The following is a 22,627-nucleotide window of genomic DNA, read 5'->3' on the forward strand; positions in this document are numbered from 1 at the left end:
CCAAAAAGCCATTCAACCATTTGTTAACAATCAGGGTATAATATGTTCAAACATCAGAGTAAAAATCATAGATCAATGATGTGAAAAATAGGAATGACAACAGGGTGAGGCATGGTTTCCTAAACCCGTCCCGATATCTTTCGGGTATCTTATCAGGACGTCCCATCGGGTTCGGGTTTTCCCATCGGGTTTTGAGTATCTTATCGGGTTTACAATAATTCATAGTGAAATCTTTATTCCGTTTTAGGGTACCCTGATGTCTTATAAAAAAATACATGTTCTGGCCTCCATTTTAAACTAAATATGATGAATCACTTTAATAAAACAAACTAGACGTTATATTAAAAGTTATTTGATTAAAGTTTAGTGTAATACGTCAAAACATAAAAAATGATCATTCACATTAGATTGTTAATAACTAAAAAGATTGTCCACAATAAGTATTTTATCTTTAAATGCGTGCAATTAACATCAAAAGTATTTTATCTTTGAATGCGTGCAATTAACATTATATATATATATATATATATATATATATATATATATATATATATATATATATATAGAGAGAGAGAGAGAGAGAGAGAGTCAAGATCAAATAAGAAGGAAAATTTTGGTAGGAAAGTAATAAATTTTTTATATACATATTTTTTTAGCAAAAAAATGAAATGAATCATTAGATGATTCAAAAGTAAGATGATTCACAAGAAAAAATTCCGAAAAAAAACACATTGATGATTCATTTTTAGGTAAATCAAGAAAAAAATTCACTTTTATGACAATTTTATTGAATATCAACAAAATCATCATAAAAATGAATCATCGAAATGTTTTTTCGGGATCTTTTTGTTGAATCATGTTATTATTGATTCATTTGTTTTGTTTGCCAAAAAAGTAAGTCGAAAAAAAAAATTCTTACCTTCCTACCAAAAAAAAATTTCTTACCGGATCTATATAAAGTAATTATTGTGTTATTGTATGCATAAATGTGAGCCAATCATAATTAAATAAAAATTTAAATAATTAAATAAATAAACAAGGTTATTTTAGTAATTTGATAAATATCTTCCACAAATAGTCCTATAGTCATGCTAGCATTCAATTTTTAACCTGATTTCTTTTCTTACATACAGTCGTCATCCATTTGCGAGGTGGTCGTCTCCGGTTGAAGACCCCTTCACGTCGATCATCCAATCACCGGCTACTGATCATTGTTGATACCCAATCTCCTCCTTCGATTTATGCCTTTGATTTCATCCCTTTATCTTCATTGAGAAAACCCACGAACCACCCCAATCTACATTCGATTTCCCCCAATCGTTTCTCGGTCGAACACTACCGTTGTTGCTGCTTCCTTCAACCTTGCATATGTTAGTGAAGAAGGAGAAAAACCCACAAAGGGCACACTGGGATTAGCAACTCCCCCTCCCTCTTACTATCGACCAACCACCAATGGAACTTCCTCTATCTCGTTGTGCACTTTCGAAGAAAAAGAAATCCAGTGGAGCCAAGAGGCAGAAATCCATTAGGGCTCCCGGTGCTCGGAATAGTAGCAACAGTTGCCGTTACTTTCTATGTCGTCAACTTCTCCGAGCTTCGAGAGGTAATCTCCCTTCTCTCTCTTTCAATCAATTGATACTTTATCCGTTTACAATTTTGGTTGTTAGCTCATTGACTTCTAAAAGAAGAAAATGACAAGGGTTATCTTTCACTGAAGGGTATCAAACTATTTTCTTGAAACCAATCTGTTTTTTAGATCATAGGTTGCATAAATACTGATTCTGATAGATATGAACTTATATTTACTTGGATCTTCATCTGAATATTGTATCATGATAATTTATTTGCTAAAATCTTTTAGGACATTGTATCTTAACTTCAAGGTCCAAGATTCATATATACATTATCTTCTTGTGTTAATTTTCATTAAATCCGATAGTAACCAAAATTTATTACCATTTTATGACATGGGAACCTCACAAAAGGACGCAAAAAGCAACGGATTGAAGGACCTTTTTGTGATGCCACTTATATCAATTTTAATTTTAAGTTGGATTATTAGTTTGATATTTCTTTTTGATTATCAGAAAAGGATCTAGAGGTTGGAACTGGTAAAGGAGAAAAGCAAAAGCAGGGACTGCAAGTTTTCGTATATTAGATAAGCAGGGACTGCAAGTTTTCTGTTGGAATGGAATCATGAAATCTAATTATGTTGGAATGGAGTCATGAATTCTAATTTTGTTGGAATCTAAACTACAATTTGGTGTTGTTTCACAGAAGTTGATGCTTGAAGAACGGACCACAAAATTGAAAGTGATTATAAGCAACATTATTTTTTTTAGAATGTATTAGTGTCGTTGTTAGATTTTGATGTTTTTTTCCCGTTTTGAAAGTTTTTTTAGTTTTATTCTTTAACAATAAATGTAATTTTTAACAATTGTTACCCGTATTGTATAAGAAATAATGTATTTTTTTTGTTTTGATTCTTCAATTGATTGTTCAAGAATTTGTTATTCTACAAAAAGTTTTTAAAGTCATGATCAAGAAATAGGCTCCAGAATAGTTTTATTATTTATGGTTTAAGAAAATTTTTATTTTTTGAATATACTCATAAACATATTCTATCAGAATGTTCGAATTAAAAAAATTATAATTCGTAAAATCGGATTTTTAAAATTAATAGAATCTATAATCCCTTAAAATATGCAATTTTCCTTTATTAAATCTATATTAGTTGACTAAAATACCCTTGTAATTAAATTAGACGATATTTTCAATTATATTTAATTCAATAATATATATTAATCACTTTCTTAAAATAAGCAAATTTGATTGGCCCACATTTATGCATACAATAACACAATAATTATTTTGAATAGAATAACCTAAGCCTATATATATATATATATATATATATATATATATATATATATATATATATATATATATATAACCGGGGTGGGGCGGGTCGGGGCGAGGATAACCCACTCCCTGCCCCAAACCCGATAAAAAACCTGATAACGACCTGTTATCCGACCCGAAATGATCGGGTTTCGGGTTTCCCCATCAGGTTCAAGCTTTTTTGTCATCCCCAGCGGAAAATAAACTTTGGGGACGCAGTGCGATCAAGTCGGATCTTTCCCTTTCGACCCAAAAGTACTTGAGGCGTTTAAACATAAAACGGGTCTATTTCAACCCCAAGTGAAAGTTATAGGCCAAATAATAATCTGATATTCACTCATTGCCATGGGCCAAATCATGGTATTTCCTTGTAATGTCAAGGGTCAAATCCTGGTCTTACACACAAGTTTTAGGGGCAAATCATGGTCTTCCATATGATGTCAGGGGTCAGATCATGGTATTTCATACAAATGTCAGAGGGAATTAATCCTTGTCTTCCATTCAAGTATCATAAAGATAACTAGCACCATACATAGTATAGTGAGAAGCCTTGCCTCATACTCGAATCGAATCAACCACAACTCATACTGACAAAAAACTGGTGCTACAATCCACCTATTGAAGTATTCAAGGCTAATCCTTAGTCTATACTCTAAACTAGCCATTTGACCAAAAGCCAACCATGTCTAAAAAGTCAACGGTCAAGGTTAATGGTCAAGGTCAAACCGAGCCGACCTCCACGTCATGGCCACCTATTGGCCACGTCGTGGCAGCTTCTTGACAAAACAGTCGCGACTAGACCACTCACTACATCGTGACAAGCATGCTACTACATCGTGGCAATTGTACATGGACAACTTAATGGATTAAGCTCTTAACCCTTTACCCCAAACGCTCCAAAGCTCATATCTAGACCACCTTAAGGTCTTGATGGATGAAGTTTCCAACTTTATCCATTAATACATTCCAATAAGTCAATATCAAATCCTAAGATCTTAATGGTTGTATTAAATGCATGGACACCAAACTAAGTCATGCATGACCATTTTCCAACCAACACCATGGTTTAAAAGCTAAATAATGCACTTAAAGGCTTTTAAGTTCACTTAAACACCAAGAACAAGAAGATTGGGACCAACAAGCTCGTAAAATGACCTAGAACAAGATCTAGAGATACAAGGAGCAAGGTTGAGACTTTATGTTTCCACAAGATTTGAAATGTGATGAAGATGTTGGATCTAAGCTAGAACCAAGCTCACAAAACACAAGATGAGCTCCTTCTTCCTTCAAGCTTCACAAAGATGTATTCACACACTCAAAACACGCACAGATAGGCTAGGGTTTAGGTGGGATTGATTTCAGAGGATGGAGGCTGCCAAATGAAGCAAACCTATGAGTTAGATCCTTTAAATAGGGCACTGATCCTGAAATCTGGGGTTTTGAACCCCAGTCGACACCATGTCGTGGCCAAGGCTGTAACATCTAATGCAGTTATTTGATCTTTCAATGCTATGAAATTATTACAGAATGATAAACCTCATTTTATATAGTTGGTCATGACGTGAGAGAGAGTGTCTCACGATGTGACATTCGACTGAACCGTGCATCCTTCCTTGAGGCTCACGACATGACACATAGGTGTTCATGTCGTGAGAGCAGTCTAAACCTAATCATGTGTTGTACGTGATGAGCAAAAATATACCTATAAACTTTTAAATTTATAAATCTAACTAACTTAACCAATTAATGCTCATATAGGTAGTGTATCTAGTCGAATTATAGTATAGTTGGGTAAGTCGGGTGTCGATCACATGGAATGAAATTCTAATTAATAAAATAATTACTAATTATTAACTAAATAAAACAAGTAAAATGGAGGTTTTTACGGATTTTGCAAGTTCAGCTAACTTAAATCAAACAAATAACTAAGCAAACAAAGAAAACGGTTTTTCTACTTCAATTATTAATGAGTACTCCTGTTAGTTATGAATTCCCTTTCCCGTATGGTTGATTTATACTAGAAAAATTATATTGGTTGCCAATTAATTAATACTAGTTACTATGGTTTAGAATTCTAGTTTTTTTCAATTTACGAACTACTATGCAATGATTAAGCACAAGTTGAACACAAAACTGATATAAAGATAAATTGGACTATGAATGATAAAATTAGGAACCACTAATCTATGATCAAGATAGCAATTCAAACACACAATATAGATAATCAATGCTCTCTAGCACAACCAAAGTTATTAGCTTTATTTGCCTAACTCTATGATTTGTTCAATCACAAGATTTAATTATTTAATGGTCATAAACAATTAGAAATCAAATTAATGTTGTTAGAATGATCATCTACCACACGTAACTTGAATGAAATGTAATGAAGACTAAAAATTTAACATGTTAGGGTTATAATTCATCAAACACAAGAAAAAGCCAAATAAATTGTCATAAAAGCATTAAATCAACACATGGATTCAAGGTTCATCATGTTGGGTTATGAGCATTCTAACACTCCTAAGTGTACATGCAACCCAAAATACCTTGGATCTTTGTTTTCTCTATTATACATGCAAATATGAATATTCCAAGGTATTACCCTATCTAGCATACAGTCTCTTAGATACATGAGTAATAAAAAGGATAAAATACATACCTTGTTGATGTAGCTTGACTCCATGACGCTCGAGAGCCTAGTGCCCCAAGTGTGACACCTCAAATGGTTCACATAACACCAAATGCACATGGAATGACTTGAGAGAAAATGGAACACTTCATAAAATCGGCTAGCCCTTTCTATCACACATAGTGCCCGATTTTCTCCAAGAATAAGATCATTATATAGTTAGGGTTACACCATGTAAACCCTAATTGTCATGGCCTTTCATTTCCATGATCCATGGGTACAAATACACCATAGAGCATCTTATGGGTTTTAGCCCAACTTGACAATCCATGTAGCATTAGCCCACTATATAAGTATGGATGATTTACACAATCAACCCATATATTTAATTAGTCTTCTTTTGATCACTTAATTAATTCTGGATTAATTCTTGATCAGTACTAATTAAATAATCTTATTAATATATTAGAACTTATAATATATTAACCAACCTTAAGTGTTATTTCTCTCATTATAGTCTATCCAAACGCATGATGCCATGCAACCCAAATGGACCATACCGGGTTGGGTCAAGTCTTACCAATTACAGTTATGGACTTAGACATCAATCCAACAGTCTCCCACTTGGATAAGTCTAAAACTATTATTGCGTATGACTTCAAGAACCGACTGGCAATCATAGCTCTCAAAAGCTTTTGTCGAACTCTGTCCTTGCCGATGATCTTTGACCTTTGTCAATGACTTGTCCATTAGATAAGTGATCATATATTCCTCCATTCTAGATATCATATGGATTGAGACATTGATTATAATCATTCTCTCTGTCCATCTGTTGTTTCACGATTCCCGATTCATGACAACTGACTGAATGAACAAATCAAATCAGTCCTGGCTTGGCCAAGCACTTGCATGTATCATCATTAAATCATCGAGGGGCCCACAGATATCGCTTTTATCCCGAAGGTAAAAGGAATGGATAAACTTCGACTCATATGGCTTGTTCTACTACTTGTTAAATCATACACAAAGGCACGTTTTATAACATTGAGTTACCAATGCGTTTTCATGCAATCAATGTACAACCAACTCATAGTAACAACTCATATCTCTAGGTTTGAAGAATATAAGATATTATCGTCTCATGATCACTCGTGATAAAATCCATGAAGTGATTCCAATGAGCGCGGGTTGAATCCAATACTCATAACTTATGAGCACTCATGAGTGTTGTAGCACAACTTTGTCCACCAACATGGACCTCTACAAGCCAACCCATGACAGTCTTGATTCATATCTACTTCCAACATATGACCGACTGTGGATGGTTTGAATAACTTAGTCGATCAGGAAGAACGACCTAGTTATTCTGGAAGTCAAAACATGCAAAATGAAACACAAGAATAATTGAATCCAATATGGTCTCAGAACTTATTAATATAAATAAAACACCTTTTATTTATCACCATATGATTACACATTATTCATTGCATATTGTTTCAGCTATCAACTTTATTTTTGAATTAAAACACTAATTGTCCCATGCTCCAAGCATGTACACTATGTTTTCTAAACACTAGTCATGCCATACACCAAGTATGCACACTATGTTTGTCTATGATCTTTACATTGTGAAATAAACCAACTGAACCGTGATTATAATTTCACACTCCCAAATCCTTATTGTAAATGTAAGAATTCTAAATCCTTATCATTTATTGAAATCTATTAGATTTTAAACTTATATGCATTGGTCCTCTTGTAACGATTATGCACAAAGTCACAAAGACTTGTCAACAAACATTACAGAGTATTCCAATGGAGATCAACTCCACGGAACCGAAGTCTCATATTCAAACTTCATTGCCTTTGAACATTCTTCTTGCATTAAGTTTCTTAATCTTACACAGATAACTTCCACCTTCCCATATTCCCATTTTGACTATCACTTATGAATAAGAGTTGTATCTTTTCAAAATATGTCAATATGGTCCTTCCAAAATTAACACCATACTTCCAACTGTCCCTGAGCAACCAATCTTTGGTAAACCTTGGATTGTCCTCGACAATTGCTTAATCCTTTTAGTCATATCCAGTTCTAGACCTTTTCCCTTCTTAATGCCCCAAGCATTTGGAAAATTTTAGAAAGGATGAATGTAGCACATGTAATCGATCCTATATCTGAAGCATATGGGACACAATTCATGATGTCTCACATAAAGACTAAACTAGTCTTTTTCTATAATATTTCCATTTCATTTTGCCAAGTTCTCATAATTCATATTATGAAAAGGGATGTTGTAATCATAATCGAATTTTAGAACGCAAATAATGGACCCATATATAGAATTTTCTTATGTTGAGCCATTCCAACATAACATTCATATATATACTTGACTAAAATTGATTAAAATCTCACGATCTAAGCTTATAGATTTGAGATGAAGTATAATTTCCTCTCCCTTAATTGTAGCAAAACAACTTTTCTTAATTGAAACCTTTTGTTTTTTTATAATTAACATTGCTAACTTGCAACCTTTATCATAATTATCATGTTCCCACTAACATGATGATTATTAGCATAACACTTATGCTCCCACTAGCTTTGACATGTACTCAGAAATCAGCTGAACTTCTAGAAAAACAATACTTTATTGACTTTCTTACCAAAGTTCATATTTCTGATACTAGATTGCTTTGATAAAATTGTATCAATATCATACACTTTATCTTAGATAGCTCACAAGTGTGTCTAAACAATTTTAAGACCTTTGCCACTTCTCACAAGTCCAAGTTAGTGTGTCGGTTAACCACACACGCTCCACTAACGAATTTGAGAATGCAAATATCACAATTGCTATCTAGCTAAAATCTACTTAGTGAAAGTGTTTTTCCTCACCATCATTTTCATGAATCGGAGAGAAACGTTATGACACTTAGATTTAATGGTGTATGTGTTCTTATCCATGTGAATTTGTCAAACCATAATCACAAGACTAGGTTAGTGACAAATCCTAACTCATATGGATCGAACTTGTGCAATCTTAACCTCTTGCCACCTGGCAGCACAAGGGCCTGCCATTGCTTCCAAGTAGCTATGCAACCAATTGAGAACTCTAAGAACTCATATGCAAAACCAACTTTAATTGGAATGGGCACAGAATATGTCAACACGATAGGTTATAAACCTCAAGTCGTGTGCTAGTGAAGAACTTCAGGTTTTATTCTTGATTAGTTCTTGAGACTTTCAAGACCTTTAAGACTCTCATTGTCCTCTTGACATATAAGACTTGTCAGATATTCAAGAGATAGTGTGGATTCTAATCAAGACAAACACTTCACACAATTGGCCTTAGTTGGTTTTTGTTTTATCCAAAACATCACAACTTACCAATTTCAAATGTACAAGAGTAGAAAACTTTTACTCTTACATTTGACAAGTGTTTTAAACCTTCTTTAAGACATGTCACTCAAGTTACAATCTTAGAGTATAACTCTAAGAATTGTTTTTGGAACGAAGTATGAATCATCTTCTTGATTTAACCACTTCAACAATTCATAGCTCCTCTTCTGAGCTATCAGAATGCACTTAGAGGATGAATTGTGACAAGGTCTCTTAATCATTAAGATGATCATATAACATGATACTAAAGTACTCTCCCATCTTTTCATATTTGAGAAACTTTTATCCTTCTGCCTAATTTGATTCTTCTTATTCGCTCTGCCATACATTGGAACCTTTTCCAATGTCTCAGAATTACACTTAAGCTTGTAAGTATAACCATATTTACTGAGCTTTAGTAAATAATGATGAATATTCTTATCGATCTTTTGTGGTGGACTTGAACAGTGCACAAGAATGTGTACTCGATCCCTTAGTCTTTCACTTTACTCACATATACATGTGAACAAGGAACTAGTCTTAATTTTCCACAGATGAAAAATTCTCATTCATCATGCTATACAACTTGCATGATTCCAAGTTTCGGTCCAATTGAAACTTGGGTGATGAGGATCTTTCTTTATTTGGTAAATTTAGACATTACCACAGATGAAATAATCAAATTCATTTTCCAATATTGCTATCAATGGAATCATATAAGCAACACTTTTTCACAAATTCCATTGTAAGGATCCTTAAAATAAATAAAATCAAATATTTTCCTTTTATTTTAAAACTTTGCGGAAAAACCTATCCTTACAGTGCAAATGAAAACCTTGTTGTTATCTATTCCTAAGCAATGTGTCATAACTCCTAAGTAACAACTCAAAATTCTGATGCGATCAAAATCCATCTTGCGATCAGAATCAACATATACTTCCTTTAAGCTTTCTCTCTTTCTTTGATTCTTATAACATCACCAGGTGACCCATTCACATTATGTAATAGAATCTCCAAATAGGAGCTTAGCAGAGTTAGACAAAGGACTTTATCTGATGTAGAGTCAAACTTATTGACTTTAACATCCTTAGGTAAAATTGGCAGCTTCGCAATCAATGCCCCTTCCTTTGGCAACTTAACACATGGACGCTTTGGTAATGGTACATGAGACTATCACAGACTTAGCCTTTCTCTTTACCATTTGGTCAACCGAGTTGACTATGGCCGATCCCATTCCATTGGGGAGAGAATGCTTTTTCTGGATTTCCAGTGTCATCATTGTCCATAAAGTTTTGATCTTAGCAAATAGATAAGATCATTAAGGGTCGTGTCATAGTCTATTTCATAGGAGTCCCAAAAGAACTCACTGTGTGACTTAGAAAGTGATTGAACCACCAAATTTCTCAAGACTTTGACACCCAACTCTCCCGACTTGTCAATATGTGACTTCATCTCCAATATGTGATCACACCTAGACCTTGCCTTGCCAATAGGGCTTGAGTGACCTTGAACTTGTGGGTTAGGGAGAATAATTGGAGGAAGTGAAGTTCCAAGAGATTTAGGAGGATCATAGATGTCTGAACTAGACATCTTTTTGGGAGATATTCAAGATAGTTGATATAAAGTCCTTAATATAACACCCAATATGAAATATTAAGGCTAGGACCCAACAAACTATTTTATAACTTGGAAGAGGGATGCCGTAATCCAAGCTATAAAATATTTTGAAGGTAGGTGAATGACGATTCACCAATTTCCACCAAGATAAACGAAATGTATTATTAGGTTTTAATTGGTTTTGAAACTCCTAGATTATTTTGAGATTCATTGAACTTTTCAATGACATGTTTCAATCTCGAGTGTGCCCTTCAGGTTTTGTGACTGGGATGTCGAGGATCACAAAACAAGGCGTGAAGTAACCATGCAAATATACTTGGTACCCTTAATATTTACCCCTTAATCGATGTGTCGGTTAACCACACACACTCCACCGATACTATGATAAATATTAAGTTACCCTTTGCCTACCTTGTTAAGTTCAGGTTAGTGTGTCGCTTAACCACACACGCTCCACTAACGGCTTAAACAAAGTGCAAAGTGTAATTTCATGGATTAGCATCTTATTCACATTTTCCTAAGTAACTAAGATAGGGTATTCATAAGAGTTCAGTTACTTAGTATTTATCATTAATGCTTTTAATGAAGGGAGAATTCTAGTCATTGTCCTACCCGTTCGGCTAACGACCCTCCACCGGTCAAGGAAGCGGTGGGTGAGAGTGGACACCCATTAAACTGCCATTTTATAGGCAGTAACCTTATACCCCTTTATAGACCGGCTTCGTGAATGAGGCATACTAACGGTAAGACTGACTTTACTCTTATACATATATATAAATATTATTAACCTATAATATTATAAAGTATAAGAGTTGAATTTTAACTTTTAAAATTCTAAGGGCTAACTTGGAATTAAAGTATTCATAAGTGAAAACTTTTCAAATTCCAAAACTTAAGGGCAAGTTTTTGAAACTATTCAAAACTAATTAATTCCATAACTTATGAGTTTAAAGTAGTTTTAATTAAAAAACTCTTCAAGTTCTATAACTTGAGGACAAGTTATGGAAGACTTTAAAGTATTAAAAAATGTAACTTTTCTTCTTTTGTAACTTATGGAACTAATTAAGGTTACACATTTTAATGATTTAATGAAGTGACTCTTGAACCTCCATAAATTGAGGATCAGTTATGGAGTCATAAAACCATTTAATGAGGACAAGACTCTTCATTTTTGTAACCTTTGCCAACTTTTATGAGTTTTAAGAAACTTAAATGTGACCTTTCATGTAACTTGAGGACAAGTTACACAAACACATTTTAGAATCATCTCTTAGATTAAAATGGATTGAAAACACATAATCAATTAACTTATCTATTAATCTAAGCAACTCATATGAACAAAGATAATTCACATCAAACTTTTTCATGTAATCAGCATAACTCTTAAACTAATACAAAACATGAATATGCTGACAATTATCTTTGAAATTGGATTAGCATGAACATTACCACATCAAAAACACGTTTATAAGTCCAAAAACAGCTTTTGGTAATGTTCCTAGTCCAATTCCAGCCAAAAAACTTGAAAATATGTTGTCTGAGGCTCCTACTCGTCGAGTGTATGAACCTTCTCGACGAGTAGGATGATTTTCTTCATGGAATCGGCGAGTTCATCAGTGGACTCGACGAGTCCAGTGCCCAGAAAGTCAGAAAATCGATTTTTTCAGCATTTTTCAGCACTTTGCATCAAGTATAATTGAAAACAAGCCTAGGCTTTGATACCACTGTTGGGTTATGAGCATTTTAACACTCCTAAGTGTACATGCAACCCTAAATACCTTGGATCTATGTTTTCTCTATTATACATGCAAATATGAATATTCCAAGGTATTACCCTATCTAGCATACAGTCTCTTAGATACTTGAGTAATAAAAAGGATAGAATACATACCTTGTTGATGTAGCTTGGCTCCATGATGCCCGAGAGCCTAGTGCCCCAAGTGTGACACCTCAAATGGTTCACACAACACCAAATTCACATAGAATGACTTGAGAGATAATGGAACACTTCATAAAATTGGCTAGCCCTTTCTATCACACATAGTGCCCGATTTTCTCCAAGAATAAGATCATTATATAGTTAGGGTTACACAATGTAAACCCTAATTGTCATGGCCTTTCATTTCCATGATCCATGGGTACAAATACACCATGGAGCATCTTATGGGTTTTAGCCCAACTTGACAATCCATGGAGCATTAGCCCACTATATAAGTATAGATGGTTTATACAATCAACTCATATATTTAATTAGTCTTCTTTTGATCACTTAATTAATTATAGATTAATTCTTGATCAATACTAATTAAATAATCTTATTAATATATTAGAACTTATAATATATTAACCAACCTTAAGTGTTATTTCTCTCATTATAGTCTATCCAAACGCATGATGCCATGCAACCCAAATAGACCATGTTGGGTCAGGTCAAGTCTTACCAGTTACAGTTATGGACTTAGACATTAATTCAACACATCATCCCTAACAAAAGTTTAGGGTGATTAGCCCATAACGAAATCATAAACAAACAAGAAATCAAAGGTAACTAGAATAGACATGATAAAAGTCTAGCAAACCAAATGAATTGATGGTGTTTTCTTCTAGATCTCTTCAAATATTGAGCTCTAATCAATTTATTCTCTTCTAAGGGTTTTCCAGAGGGTTTTTGTCGTAATGTTCGGATATATATATATATATATATATATATATATATATATACACACACACACACACACACACACACACACACACTTGCCTAAAATATGGCCAACACGTCGTGGTAAATGTCACCACATCGTGGTCTTCATAGAAATTATGTATTCTTCAAGTCAGCTCAACGATCGCTAAGTTTCGATTTACCACATCGTGGTGGTGTCACCACATCGTGGTAGCTAGGAATCAACATTTTCTCAAAACACGAAAGTCGTCCGAAAATTTGTCTAGTTTTCAGATCATTTTGAACCTCGTCAATCGAATTTACGATTCATGAGATATAGCCAAAATACTGACAAGTGGTGAAGCTCTCTAACAACATTCTTTTTGTGTCTTCCTCTTGCCTAAACTCGCATTTTCCTGCTTCCAGCTTCCATATTGCTTCTGAGCATGTCTATTATGCTATATAGCATATATTAAACATAATAAGTACCTTTTGTTATATAATAAGAATAATATAGCATAAATATTAAGATAATGAATGGAATATATGACTAAATATGCACATATCAAAATACCCCATACTTAACATTTGCTTGCCCCCAAGCAAACTGTTTTTTAACTTACCAATATCGCATAAAACAATCTATTTTAAACCCATCCATTATCCTAAGACCGCAATGCATGTATTTGTGTATCATTCCTAAAAACTTCCCAATCCTAAATACTTACAATCCTTATGAACATTCACCCCACTGACCGATCCAGTACTAACATACAAGTCTATAAGCTCATATAGTAGGCATATAAATGCATTTCTCCTAGCATTCTATCATGCAATCCTGAGTAGATCCTTAGCCCTAACTTAGCATGCAGTTCTTAAATTCATAATTCAAAGCATATCAAATATAACATGTATGAGTATTTTGGGAAAACTTACTTGAGCTCGGTCGAGTGCATGTACCACACCCGTTCTTTTATTAGAAAATCCTTTAATTAAAACATTTCTTTTATTGAAAAATCTATCAAACCCTCATTTTAACTTCAGACACACCCGAGAGTATGTCCGAATCTCTCAAACCAAGGCTTTGATACCAACTTGCAACATCCCAAAACCCAGAACCCAAAATTTTTGTTTTTATATTAAATAAAACAACCAGACGTGTTTATCAAAACCATAAGAAAATCATAGTGTATCAATAATCATCCAAAATACATAAGAGTCAATAAAGCGAAAGATCATGGTGTGTGCGATGTGATCATCCCGAACTCTTCCCATTGGAACCGAAAGTACCTGAAACACAAATTGAAAACTGTAAGCACAAAACTTATTGAGTTTCCCAAAACACTCCATACCATACATACAATGGGCCTTAGCCGACAACCTTCGGGCCCCGTCCGATATCGATCCCCGCTTGAAACATATGTATCAGTAACATGCGATGGGCCCCGCCCAACATACTCATCAGGCCCCGCCCGATATATATACAACCACATACAACACATGCAAGAGCTACACAGACAGTTAACATACAAATAAGAATAATCCATGAGTCGGTATTGGCGCCTTCGACCCGCCAAACAATGGGAGGAGACTCACCTTAATCGACTAAAAATCAAATAAATGCTCGATTTAAAATATGATGACAACTCGATTTAAAACAATTATTTGTTTGCAAAGAAACTCAAATTTATATAAACAATATGAAGAAAAAAAATTACATACCTTATATTGATTAGCTATGACTTGCTCGTTAAAAGTCTCAAACCATGAACAATTTAGTGTATGAATTAGGGCTAGAATTTAATACATAATCATATTAGCATCGACAAAGATAATGGAGTAAACAAAAATTGAATATAAAATCACAATATCAAAATATAAAAGAACAAACCAAACCGAGGAAATAGAATCACAATAAAAGATCACAAACCAACAATGATGAAGCAAGTCATCGACGACGACTATGGACAAACGAGATGGAGGCGGTGGATGAACGCGACGACACGGTGCAACAGACGACGATGATGGTGAAACAAATCAGAGATAGAAGACGAATGAGCGTTGTTAGGAAGTGAAGAGTCATTTTCATGGTTTTGTGTTTGAATATTGGGATGAGTTTTAGATGGGAGGGGTAGATTGTAAAGTTTGTTAAAATGAAAAAAAAAAAGCAAAATTATCATTTTATAAAAAAATGTTTGTACGGTAAAAAGTTATTAAGTTAGTGTATAGGAATCAACTCACAATTGTAAATATGTTTATCAAAATACACATATTTTTATTTATGTTTACAAAAATACACATATATTTTAATTTTATTACTTTTTCCAATGAATATGGATTTTTTAAATTCTTTTTTTCCCAATGAATACGGATTTAAGAGGTGGAATAATTGTTTCACCTTGCAAAATAAGTTACACTGCAGAAACATAATTGTTATAAAAAAGTCACCTTTAACATTATAAAAAAGGCACTTTTATTACTACACCTACTTTGTAAGATCTCAGCCAAAAAGCTTTTGCAAAGCCTGCTTAATTCAGTAGAAAACAAAAAAACTCCATGGATTCTACTGCTTCATTCAGGATCAAATACTAAAGGCCATCTCACTGGAGTCCATCCCACTCAAAAACCACAATCATATCAACAAATTTGCCGCACACATCCCAAAATTCTTAACCTTTTTCTTCATCAATGGCTACGCAAGATCACCTCCACCTCCATGAGCAACACCACAAACAGAGCTATGAAGAGCTGCTTTGCTCTTATTTAGGCATAAGTTTCGCAATCTTTCTAGGGTTCCTTCCTAAACAATCGCTTGCTTTGGTCACATCTCTCCAAACTCATGACGAATCACTCTCTAAAAGGCTCTTACAAGCAGAAGAACAACTCGAGCAGCTCTACTCGCGAAGAAAGGAGGATTCCAAAGCGAATGCTAGGGTTGTTGAGATATTCGCTAGCCACCGCCACGGATGGCAGCAAGAAGAGAAACGCCTCCTCCGTCAGATCGACGAAAACGTGGAGGAGATTGCGAATTTGAGGGCTAAAGTGGAGGACCTCGAGATTAGGGTTGATGAGTTGAAAAGGGAAGTGAGTGAGAGAGATGAGTTGCTGAATTTTATGACGAATAGGGAGGATGATGGCGGAGGATACGGTGGCGACGGTGATGGAGAATTCTATGGAGAAATGTTGGGGTCTAGGTATGGGAAATTAAGGGTTTCAGATGAGGGGATTAACCATAACCATAACCATAACCTTAAGCATGATATCAATTACGGTAATAACAGTGTTATGGGAGATTGTTATATGGAAAGAGGGGTTCACAATGTGGATGATTTGGGCTCGATTTATGATGTGCATTCCATGTTTAAATCTTCAGAGTTTTCCAATTCCGAGGTTTCCAAGTTCTTGGCAGAAAGATCAAATCTTTGGCAGGTTTTGAATGCTAATCTCCATTAAAGTTCATATGTTTGTTCTTCATTACATGCATTCTTTTAGCTGAATGGTCCATCAAAACTTCAAATGCTGCATGATACGAAGTAATTTCATGAAGTTAAATTACTTATTGATCTCTTTAATTATTAAAATTAGGTTTAACTAATGATACCTTTTTATCATGGGTGTCTTTATCAGCTACAGGTTGGCAATAGTGTCTCTATATACATATTAAACTCAACGTCTTGAATAAGATATTATTTGTATGTTATAGTTGTGAATTTAGGATGATAACTAGGAATCCCGATTTCTGTTTGGTGGTGGTGGTTGATTTCATCAATTGCAGTTTTGCAGTTTGAATGAAAGTTGGACCACCTCATCACTGGCTACCACTCCCCATGCAATTTTCCATTATTTCCATTTTATTTTTATGATTTAAAGTCAAATCTTAAGCCAAAGTAATTGAAACCCATTAGTCTTTTTCATATTTTGCACTAGTGACTGGTTTAATATATGTTGAAAAACTTAACTTATTAAGATAATCTTAAATCTTAAATGTTGACCAGTTGGGTTGACTTTCCGAGTGCTAATTTGTGCAGGGTGTACAATATGAACCTGTCGAACAAGCTCACGATTTGAAGCACTATGTAACAAGGTAATCTTGCTTTAGAATTTGAATACATATCTATCATAAATCATGATTCTTTTGACATATCAAAAGTCAAAACTAAATCAATCCTTTTTTTTTTTTATCAGGAGAGAATCCCCTTGGAAGGTGGATGGTGATTCATCCGGGGTTTCTGCAAAACTAAAATTGCTGGAACAAGAGCTTCAAAATTTGGAAAATATCGGATCAAATGATTTGTTAAAAGTCCCATCATTAATGAGAAAACAAGCAAAAAGATATCAAGCTCTATCCGGAAAAATCGATGATCTTTGCAGAAGAATGGTACCCACACACAACTCTAAATCCTCTTACATTATTTAATCATAATGTTATAAACTCAAGTTTCATTAAAGAACCGAATCTCGTCCCTTGGATGAAAACAATCAACGACCGAGATTACAAAGCAGTTAGGCGGTTACATAACATTTGGCTTTGTGGGGGCCCACAATTCTGTAACTGCCTAACTGCTTTGTAACCACCTACAAATCACGGGCCGTGATTTGTAGGGGCCCACAATTGTGGTTTCTCTTTTGAACATGATTTTGTGTGCTTGTTTTTGAAAATAATTATGGTTATATATATAATATTTCAGCAGGAGAATGATCCTTGTGAACCAAATGCGGGTTTAGAGTTTCGAACACAGAGACAAACCGAGTTTTTACTAGAAGCACTTCGGCTTCAACAGCGTGCGTCTGAAACGGGTCAGAAGTTGATGGCATTGCAAACAGAAACAGGGAATGGGAACGGGTGTAATTATGGTAATGATTTGGTGGAAGGGCGTGCAAGATTAACTACTAGACTCGCGTTAAACTCCATAAGAAATAATTTCAGGGATATTCAGAGAAATTTGGAGATATGGTTGGCCAGAATCATTGGTGATGTTGAAGGGATTTTGGCTAGAGATGGGGCTTCGCGTGTCAATGAGTATTATATTTCTCCGAGATACCCTTTTGTTCAACACGAACGATTCTAAGTTTTAACATTTTTTTTTGGTTTGATGAATTTAAAATCGATTGATTCATGGCTTGATGTGTACATGTTTTTGGCCTAATCTTGAAGTTGTGTTAGAATGTGTTTAAGCTTCCAACATTTAGATTGTTGACCTCCTTTCCGTGCATATGTGCATTGGATTATTTTGCTCTAACTACTGCAAATTTTCTGTATATTATTCCAACTAATATGTAATTCTGTTGCAAAAAAAAGAGGCCACACTTTTGTTCAGTCATTGACTCATGGTTATAATAGGAGTATGTTATGGTTGTATGATTTTTTATAAAATTGTATGCTTTACGTCTTGTTATGTTAGAGTTTCCTTTTTTTTTTATTCGCAGCTAAGTGCTATTTGATAAATTGTTGTATGAATGAATGATGTTTAAACATATAATTATATGACGAGATCAAATTTGTAAAAAGTATGAAGTTGATGGATTTTTTTCCCAACTTCTCTAATTTAGTCAATCTTTAAGTTCCAAGTCTTTTAGACTTACAGACCATTTGGAGACAGGCAATGGATGGTTATGTCCTTAAAAGGTTATACACAAAGTCTTTCATTTATTTGGAGCACATTAAATGACCATTTTGCCCGTTGTATCTATAAATGATACAAATACAAGGGATGATAGTTTCAACACATCACCATCAAGCACAAAAAGAACAATCACTTGTATGACTTAGTGCTGTGTCTTAGATTTGGTGGAAATGATAAATGATTATTTTTGTTTCTTGTGCCAAAATATAAAATAAGTTGAAAGAGAATAGCTAAAATCCAACAGTTTAATGTCTGATTAAGATACCATTTCCATAAGTGGAGTCTGGAGACACACAAGACAGAAATCACCAACAATTAAAACATAATTCTTCTTCATAAACCCATATATATAATTAGGCATCTATGCTCAACAAATTCAAGCAGTTGCAGCTTCAAGCAATTGTTTCACCTTGGTGATGTAGTCATTCATTGCTTCATCCTTGGATTTTGCTGTCAATCACAACAACAGAAACCACATTAATACAACAAAAAAATAACTATTTTTTTTTAAAAAAAATATACACCTTCAACAGCCTTCCAAGCATCCCATTTAGCCCTGTCTCTCATGTTGAACATGCCCGGACGACCTATAAATCCAACAGAACAAACACTTAAAAATGTCGTATACAAAGGATGAGGATGAGGAAGAGGGCATTTAAGTCTTTTACACAAACACCAGATCAATGCATGTCAAATGCAGCAAGATAATAGATACGTACTAGTGTTGACTGGTCCCACTGTGGCTTGCTTGAACAATCCGTACAGTATGAGCTTGTCCTCATTGGTGGTGCTCTCAGGGAGAGTCTTTGCCTTCTCAGCGTGCTCCTCAAAGTCCTCCTGTCAGTTATGGAAGTGGTTGCATAATTATTATCCAATAATAAATTGATCCTTATCCTATTAAGTAGTAATATTCTTCTGTGAAGGTTAACTACTAAGAATGGCTGGCTTTTGCGTGTAGATCATGAATAGCCAATTAGGGAACACACAATTGATCATTATCCTTTTTAAGAACTAGTTACGTTCATCCATTCTTTTGCCATTAAAGTATAAAGAATTTTTCTTAAGGTCTGAAGAATCGAAGTATATCTCCCTCGCATAACCACTTATAAACCCTTTAATTTACAAAGTAGCAGTTTAGGAACGGGAATCCCTAAAATTTAGTAGTTTCGCATCGCTAAAACGACCTAATTATACGGTACCAAAACTCGTGGAAGGTGATCAAATTCTGTGATGAACAAGAACAGATCTGTGTAAAATTACTAAAATATCAAATTCATCTCTTCTACTTAACAGATCAGTCATATATGAAAATGGTGGATTTCATTAATTCACGGATGAACGCAAAAGATCACACATAAAAATAATAGGCGAAACGATCTGCACTACATATCAACGAAGGCAGGTGAAAAAATTGAATTAATTCAACAGAATAGGGGGGTGAAATCAAGAATACCTTCAAACCCATATCTTCAAGAAAAAAATCACTGACTCAGTCGCTAGTGACGGTGGCGATGTGTGTGTGTGAAGCATGATGACTGGTGGGACTCCATTTATAGCAAGAAAAGGACTCCGGCGGAGAGATCAAGAAAAATGCCCTGAAGATTGAAATAGTTTACAGTTAAAGCCCTTCAGATATATACGAATGCAAAATCAACCTCCATTTCACATGTCACATGTGACAAATGTGAATCCTTTCTATATAATTAACCAAAAACCTTCTTCCACATTTTTATTTTATAATTTCAGTTATATTTTATTCAGTTTGTTAAAAAGGTATAAAATTTGATTGAATATATGGTGTAATAAAAATATTTTATTGCAATTTAAATATTTATAGTACATTTTTCTATAGGAGAAGCATAAATTTTATTGACCAAAATCAAACTCATCCACTTTCAACCAGTTCTCACGTATAGATAATATAACCGGAATTGATATTAGAAAGGAAAATTACATTTTTAACCAATTTTGAATCGAAAGTAACTTATTTTATGGACGAATGAACACAAAAAGAATGATATAATACATAGATAGCATTTGTTCCAAGTGATATTAGCTGAGTTTTTACAAATAATGATATGAAATTCACTACAACCATATTCATATTTATTTTTCTTTCTAGATTGTTTAAAACCGAAAGGATGCCATTCCATCGTGGCAAACAAATGGTATTCCATATAATGAAATAAAACTCTAATTGTCGTTATAATTGTTGCTTATATGAATATTAGAAGATTACCTGGAGACCAATTTGGGTTTTAATTTGAAACAATTTATCCATGAGGGTTGTAATTCTCAAAAATTGTAAAACGGAGGGTTATATGAATACTAACGGTTAAAGATAGACACAGCGAAGCATATTCTGGTTTATAATTGCTTGCATGTGGCGCAATTCATACGGTTGGTTGCCTTCCCCCGAATAAGCATAACTGCATACACCCCTTTATCGTTTATAATATTAGTGCTACTAAAAGGTTAAATTTGCGTTATAAAAAGATTGATATAATAATTTCATTTTAGATATTAAAAAACATAGAAATAACATATTGTTAGGTCTTATTTACTTAACTAGACATATATTAAGACCACATTTGTCGTTGGAATACAGACAAAGCACTTTTTAAGGGTTTAATCACAAAATATGACCACATTTGTTCGTTGGAATATAGACAAATAATCACACTTTTTGGTTTTTCCCGAAATGAACCATTTCCTCATTTCGGACTAAAATCCTCTATAGAGTTTAGTTTCTTTGATTTGCACCGAAATGCACCGAAACACTTGGAAAAAAAATATCTATTTCCATCGGTAACACCATGTCGACTATCACACGTATTTGGACATGACATCATTCTATGACGTTGTATCAACATCTACTTCGGTTTCGGTGTTCTTTGAAACACAACATTTCAAACCCCAAAATGTTATTTCTTTTACATTTATACAAGAAAACGTTACATATGTTTGTCTTGTTGTTATATGCTTCACGGACGTCGTAGCATTCTTGGTGATCCATTATCATTAATGAATTATGTTCTTGGGCAAACGAAGAAAATAATGCTTTTCAAAGTAGACATTGATAAAACATTTGATTCCATATCATGAGACTTTCTTGACTTTGTGTTATCCCAAATAAACTTTGGGATCAAATGGAGGAATTAGATTCCAAAGTAATTTTAATTCAAGTAGAACCTTTATTCTCATCAACGGATCTCCTATAAAGGAGTTCTCAGTTTAAAGAGGGGTTCGTCAACGAGACCCTCTATCCCAATTTCTCTTCATCATTGTCGTTAAAGCTCTACATGTTATGGAGACATCTATGTAAAATCATCTTTACCCAGGTATTTTTCTCCTCCAAAATGGTTCCCTTTATCGCACTTGATGTACACTCATGACATTATGTTTATTGGGGAATGGTTTGTTATTAACTTTTTAAATCTTAAGCGGGTCCTTAGATGCTTTTACTTGACATCCAAACTTAAGGCTATTTTTTTTAAAATAGCAAAGCCTTTTGCGTTTGGTGTTGAAAACACAAAGATGTCGAGAATTGCTAATCTCCTTAATTGTGAAGCTGATACACTCCCATTTTCCAATCTATGTGTCCTAATAGGAGCAAACATGAAATATAGCTAACATTGGAACCCCATAATTGAAAATTTTAAGTCAAGATTGAACTTTTTGGAAGTCAAAAACATTATTCTTTGGTGGCAGATTGACAAGAGAGTATGAAGTAAAAAAAAGTACGATTAAATGGGTGGCATAGAAAAATATGTTGGCCGCTAAAGTGGCCGACGACCTTGACATTGGTTCTCATACAG

General features: G+C 34.2%; 2 protein-coding genes across 3 annotated transcripts; one reads left to right on the top strand and one right to left on the bottom strand.

Annotated features, from left to right (window-relative positions):
* Positions 1-15,683: 15,683 nt before the first annotated feature.
* On the top strand, positions 15,684-18,353 carry LOC111917306 (uncharacterized). 2 transcript variants are annotated; one of them, XM_023913004.3, is made up of 4 exons: positions 15,684-16,614; positions 17,214-17,269; positions 17,371-17,563; positions 17,877-18,353. In XM_023913004.3, exons 1-4 carry the CDS (start codon positions 15,874-15,876, stop codon positions 18,252-18,254), a joined length of 1,368 nt encoding a protein of 455 aa, XP_023768772.1. In that variant the 5' UTR covers positions 15,684-15,873; the 3' UTR covers positions 18,255-18,353. The 2 variants fall into 2 exon arrangements, with proteins under 2 accessions (XP_023768772.1, XP_023768771.1); XM_023913003.3 differs by having other exon boundaries at positions 15,686-16,614; positions 17,874-18,353.
* Positions 18,354-19,040: 687 nt separating this feature from the next.
* Positions 19,041-20,418, bottom strand: LOC111917305 (acyl-CoA-binding protein). Its single transcript, XM_023913002.2, has 4 exons — positions 20,263-20,418; positions 19,529-19,646; positions 19,334-19,396; positions 19,041-19,259 (listed from the first exon to the last, which is right to left on the bottom strand). Exons 1-4 carry the CDS (start codon positions 20,272-20,274, stop codon positions 19,186-19,188), a joined length of 267 nt encoding a protein of 88 aa, XP_023768770.1. The 5' UTR covers positions 20,275-20,418; the 3' UTR covers positions 19,041-19,185.
* Between the last annotated feature and the right edge of the window lie 2,209 nt (positions 20,419-22,627).

This window comes from Lactuca sativa, chromosome 3, assembly GCF_002870075.4.
Source record: "Lactuca sativa cultivar Salinas chromosome 3, Lsat_Salinas_v11, whole genome shotgun sequence".
NCBI classification, from domain to species: domain Eukaryota; kingdom Viridiplantae; phylum Streptophyta; class Magnoliopsida; order Asterales; family Asteraceae; genus Lactuca; species Lactuca sativa.

Excerpts from the sequence above, each read along its gene's own strand:
- LOC111917306 (XM_023913003.3), top strand. The coding sequence starts at position 15,874 with ATGGCTACGCAAGATCACCTCCACCTCCATGAGCAACACCACAAACAG. Across the intron at positions 16,615-17,213 it reads AAAGATCAAATCTTTGGCAG|GGTGTACAATATGAACCTGT; the intron begins GTTTTGAATGCT and ends TAATTTGTGCAG. Across the intron at positions 17,270-17,370 it reads TTGAAGCACTATGTAACAAG|GAGAGAATCCCCTTGGAAGG; the intron begins GTAATCTTGCTT and ends TTTTTTTATCAG.
- LOC111917305 (XM_023913002.2), bottom strand. Across the intron at positions 19,397-19,528 it reads AGTGGGACCAGTCAACACTA|GTCGTCCGGGCATGTTCAAC; the intron begins GTACGTATCTAT and ends TTGGATTTATAG. Across the intron at positions 19,260-19,333 it reads TGCTTGGAAGGCTGTTGAAG|CAAAATCCAAGGATGAAGCA; the intron begins GTGTATATTTTT and ends TGTGATTGACAG.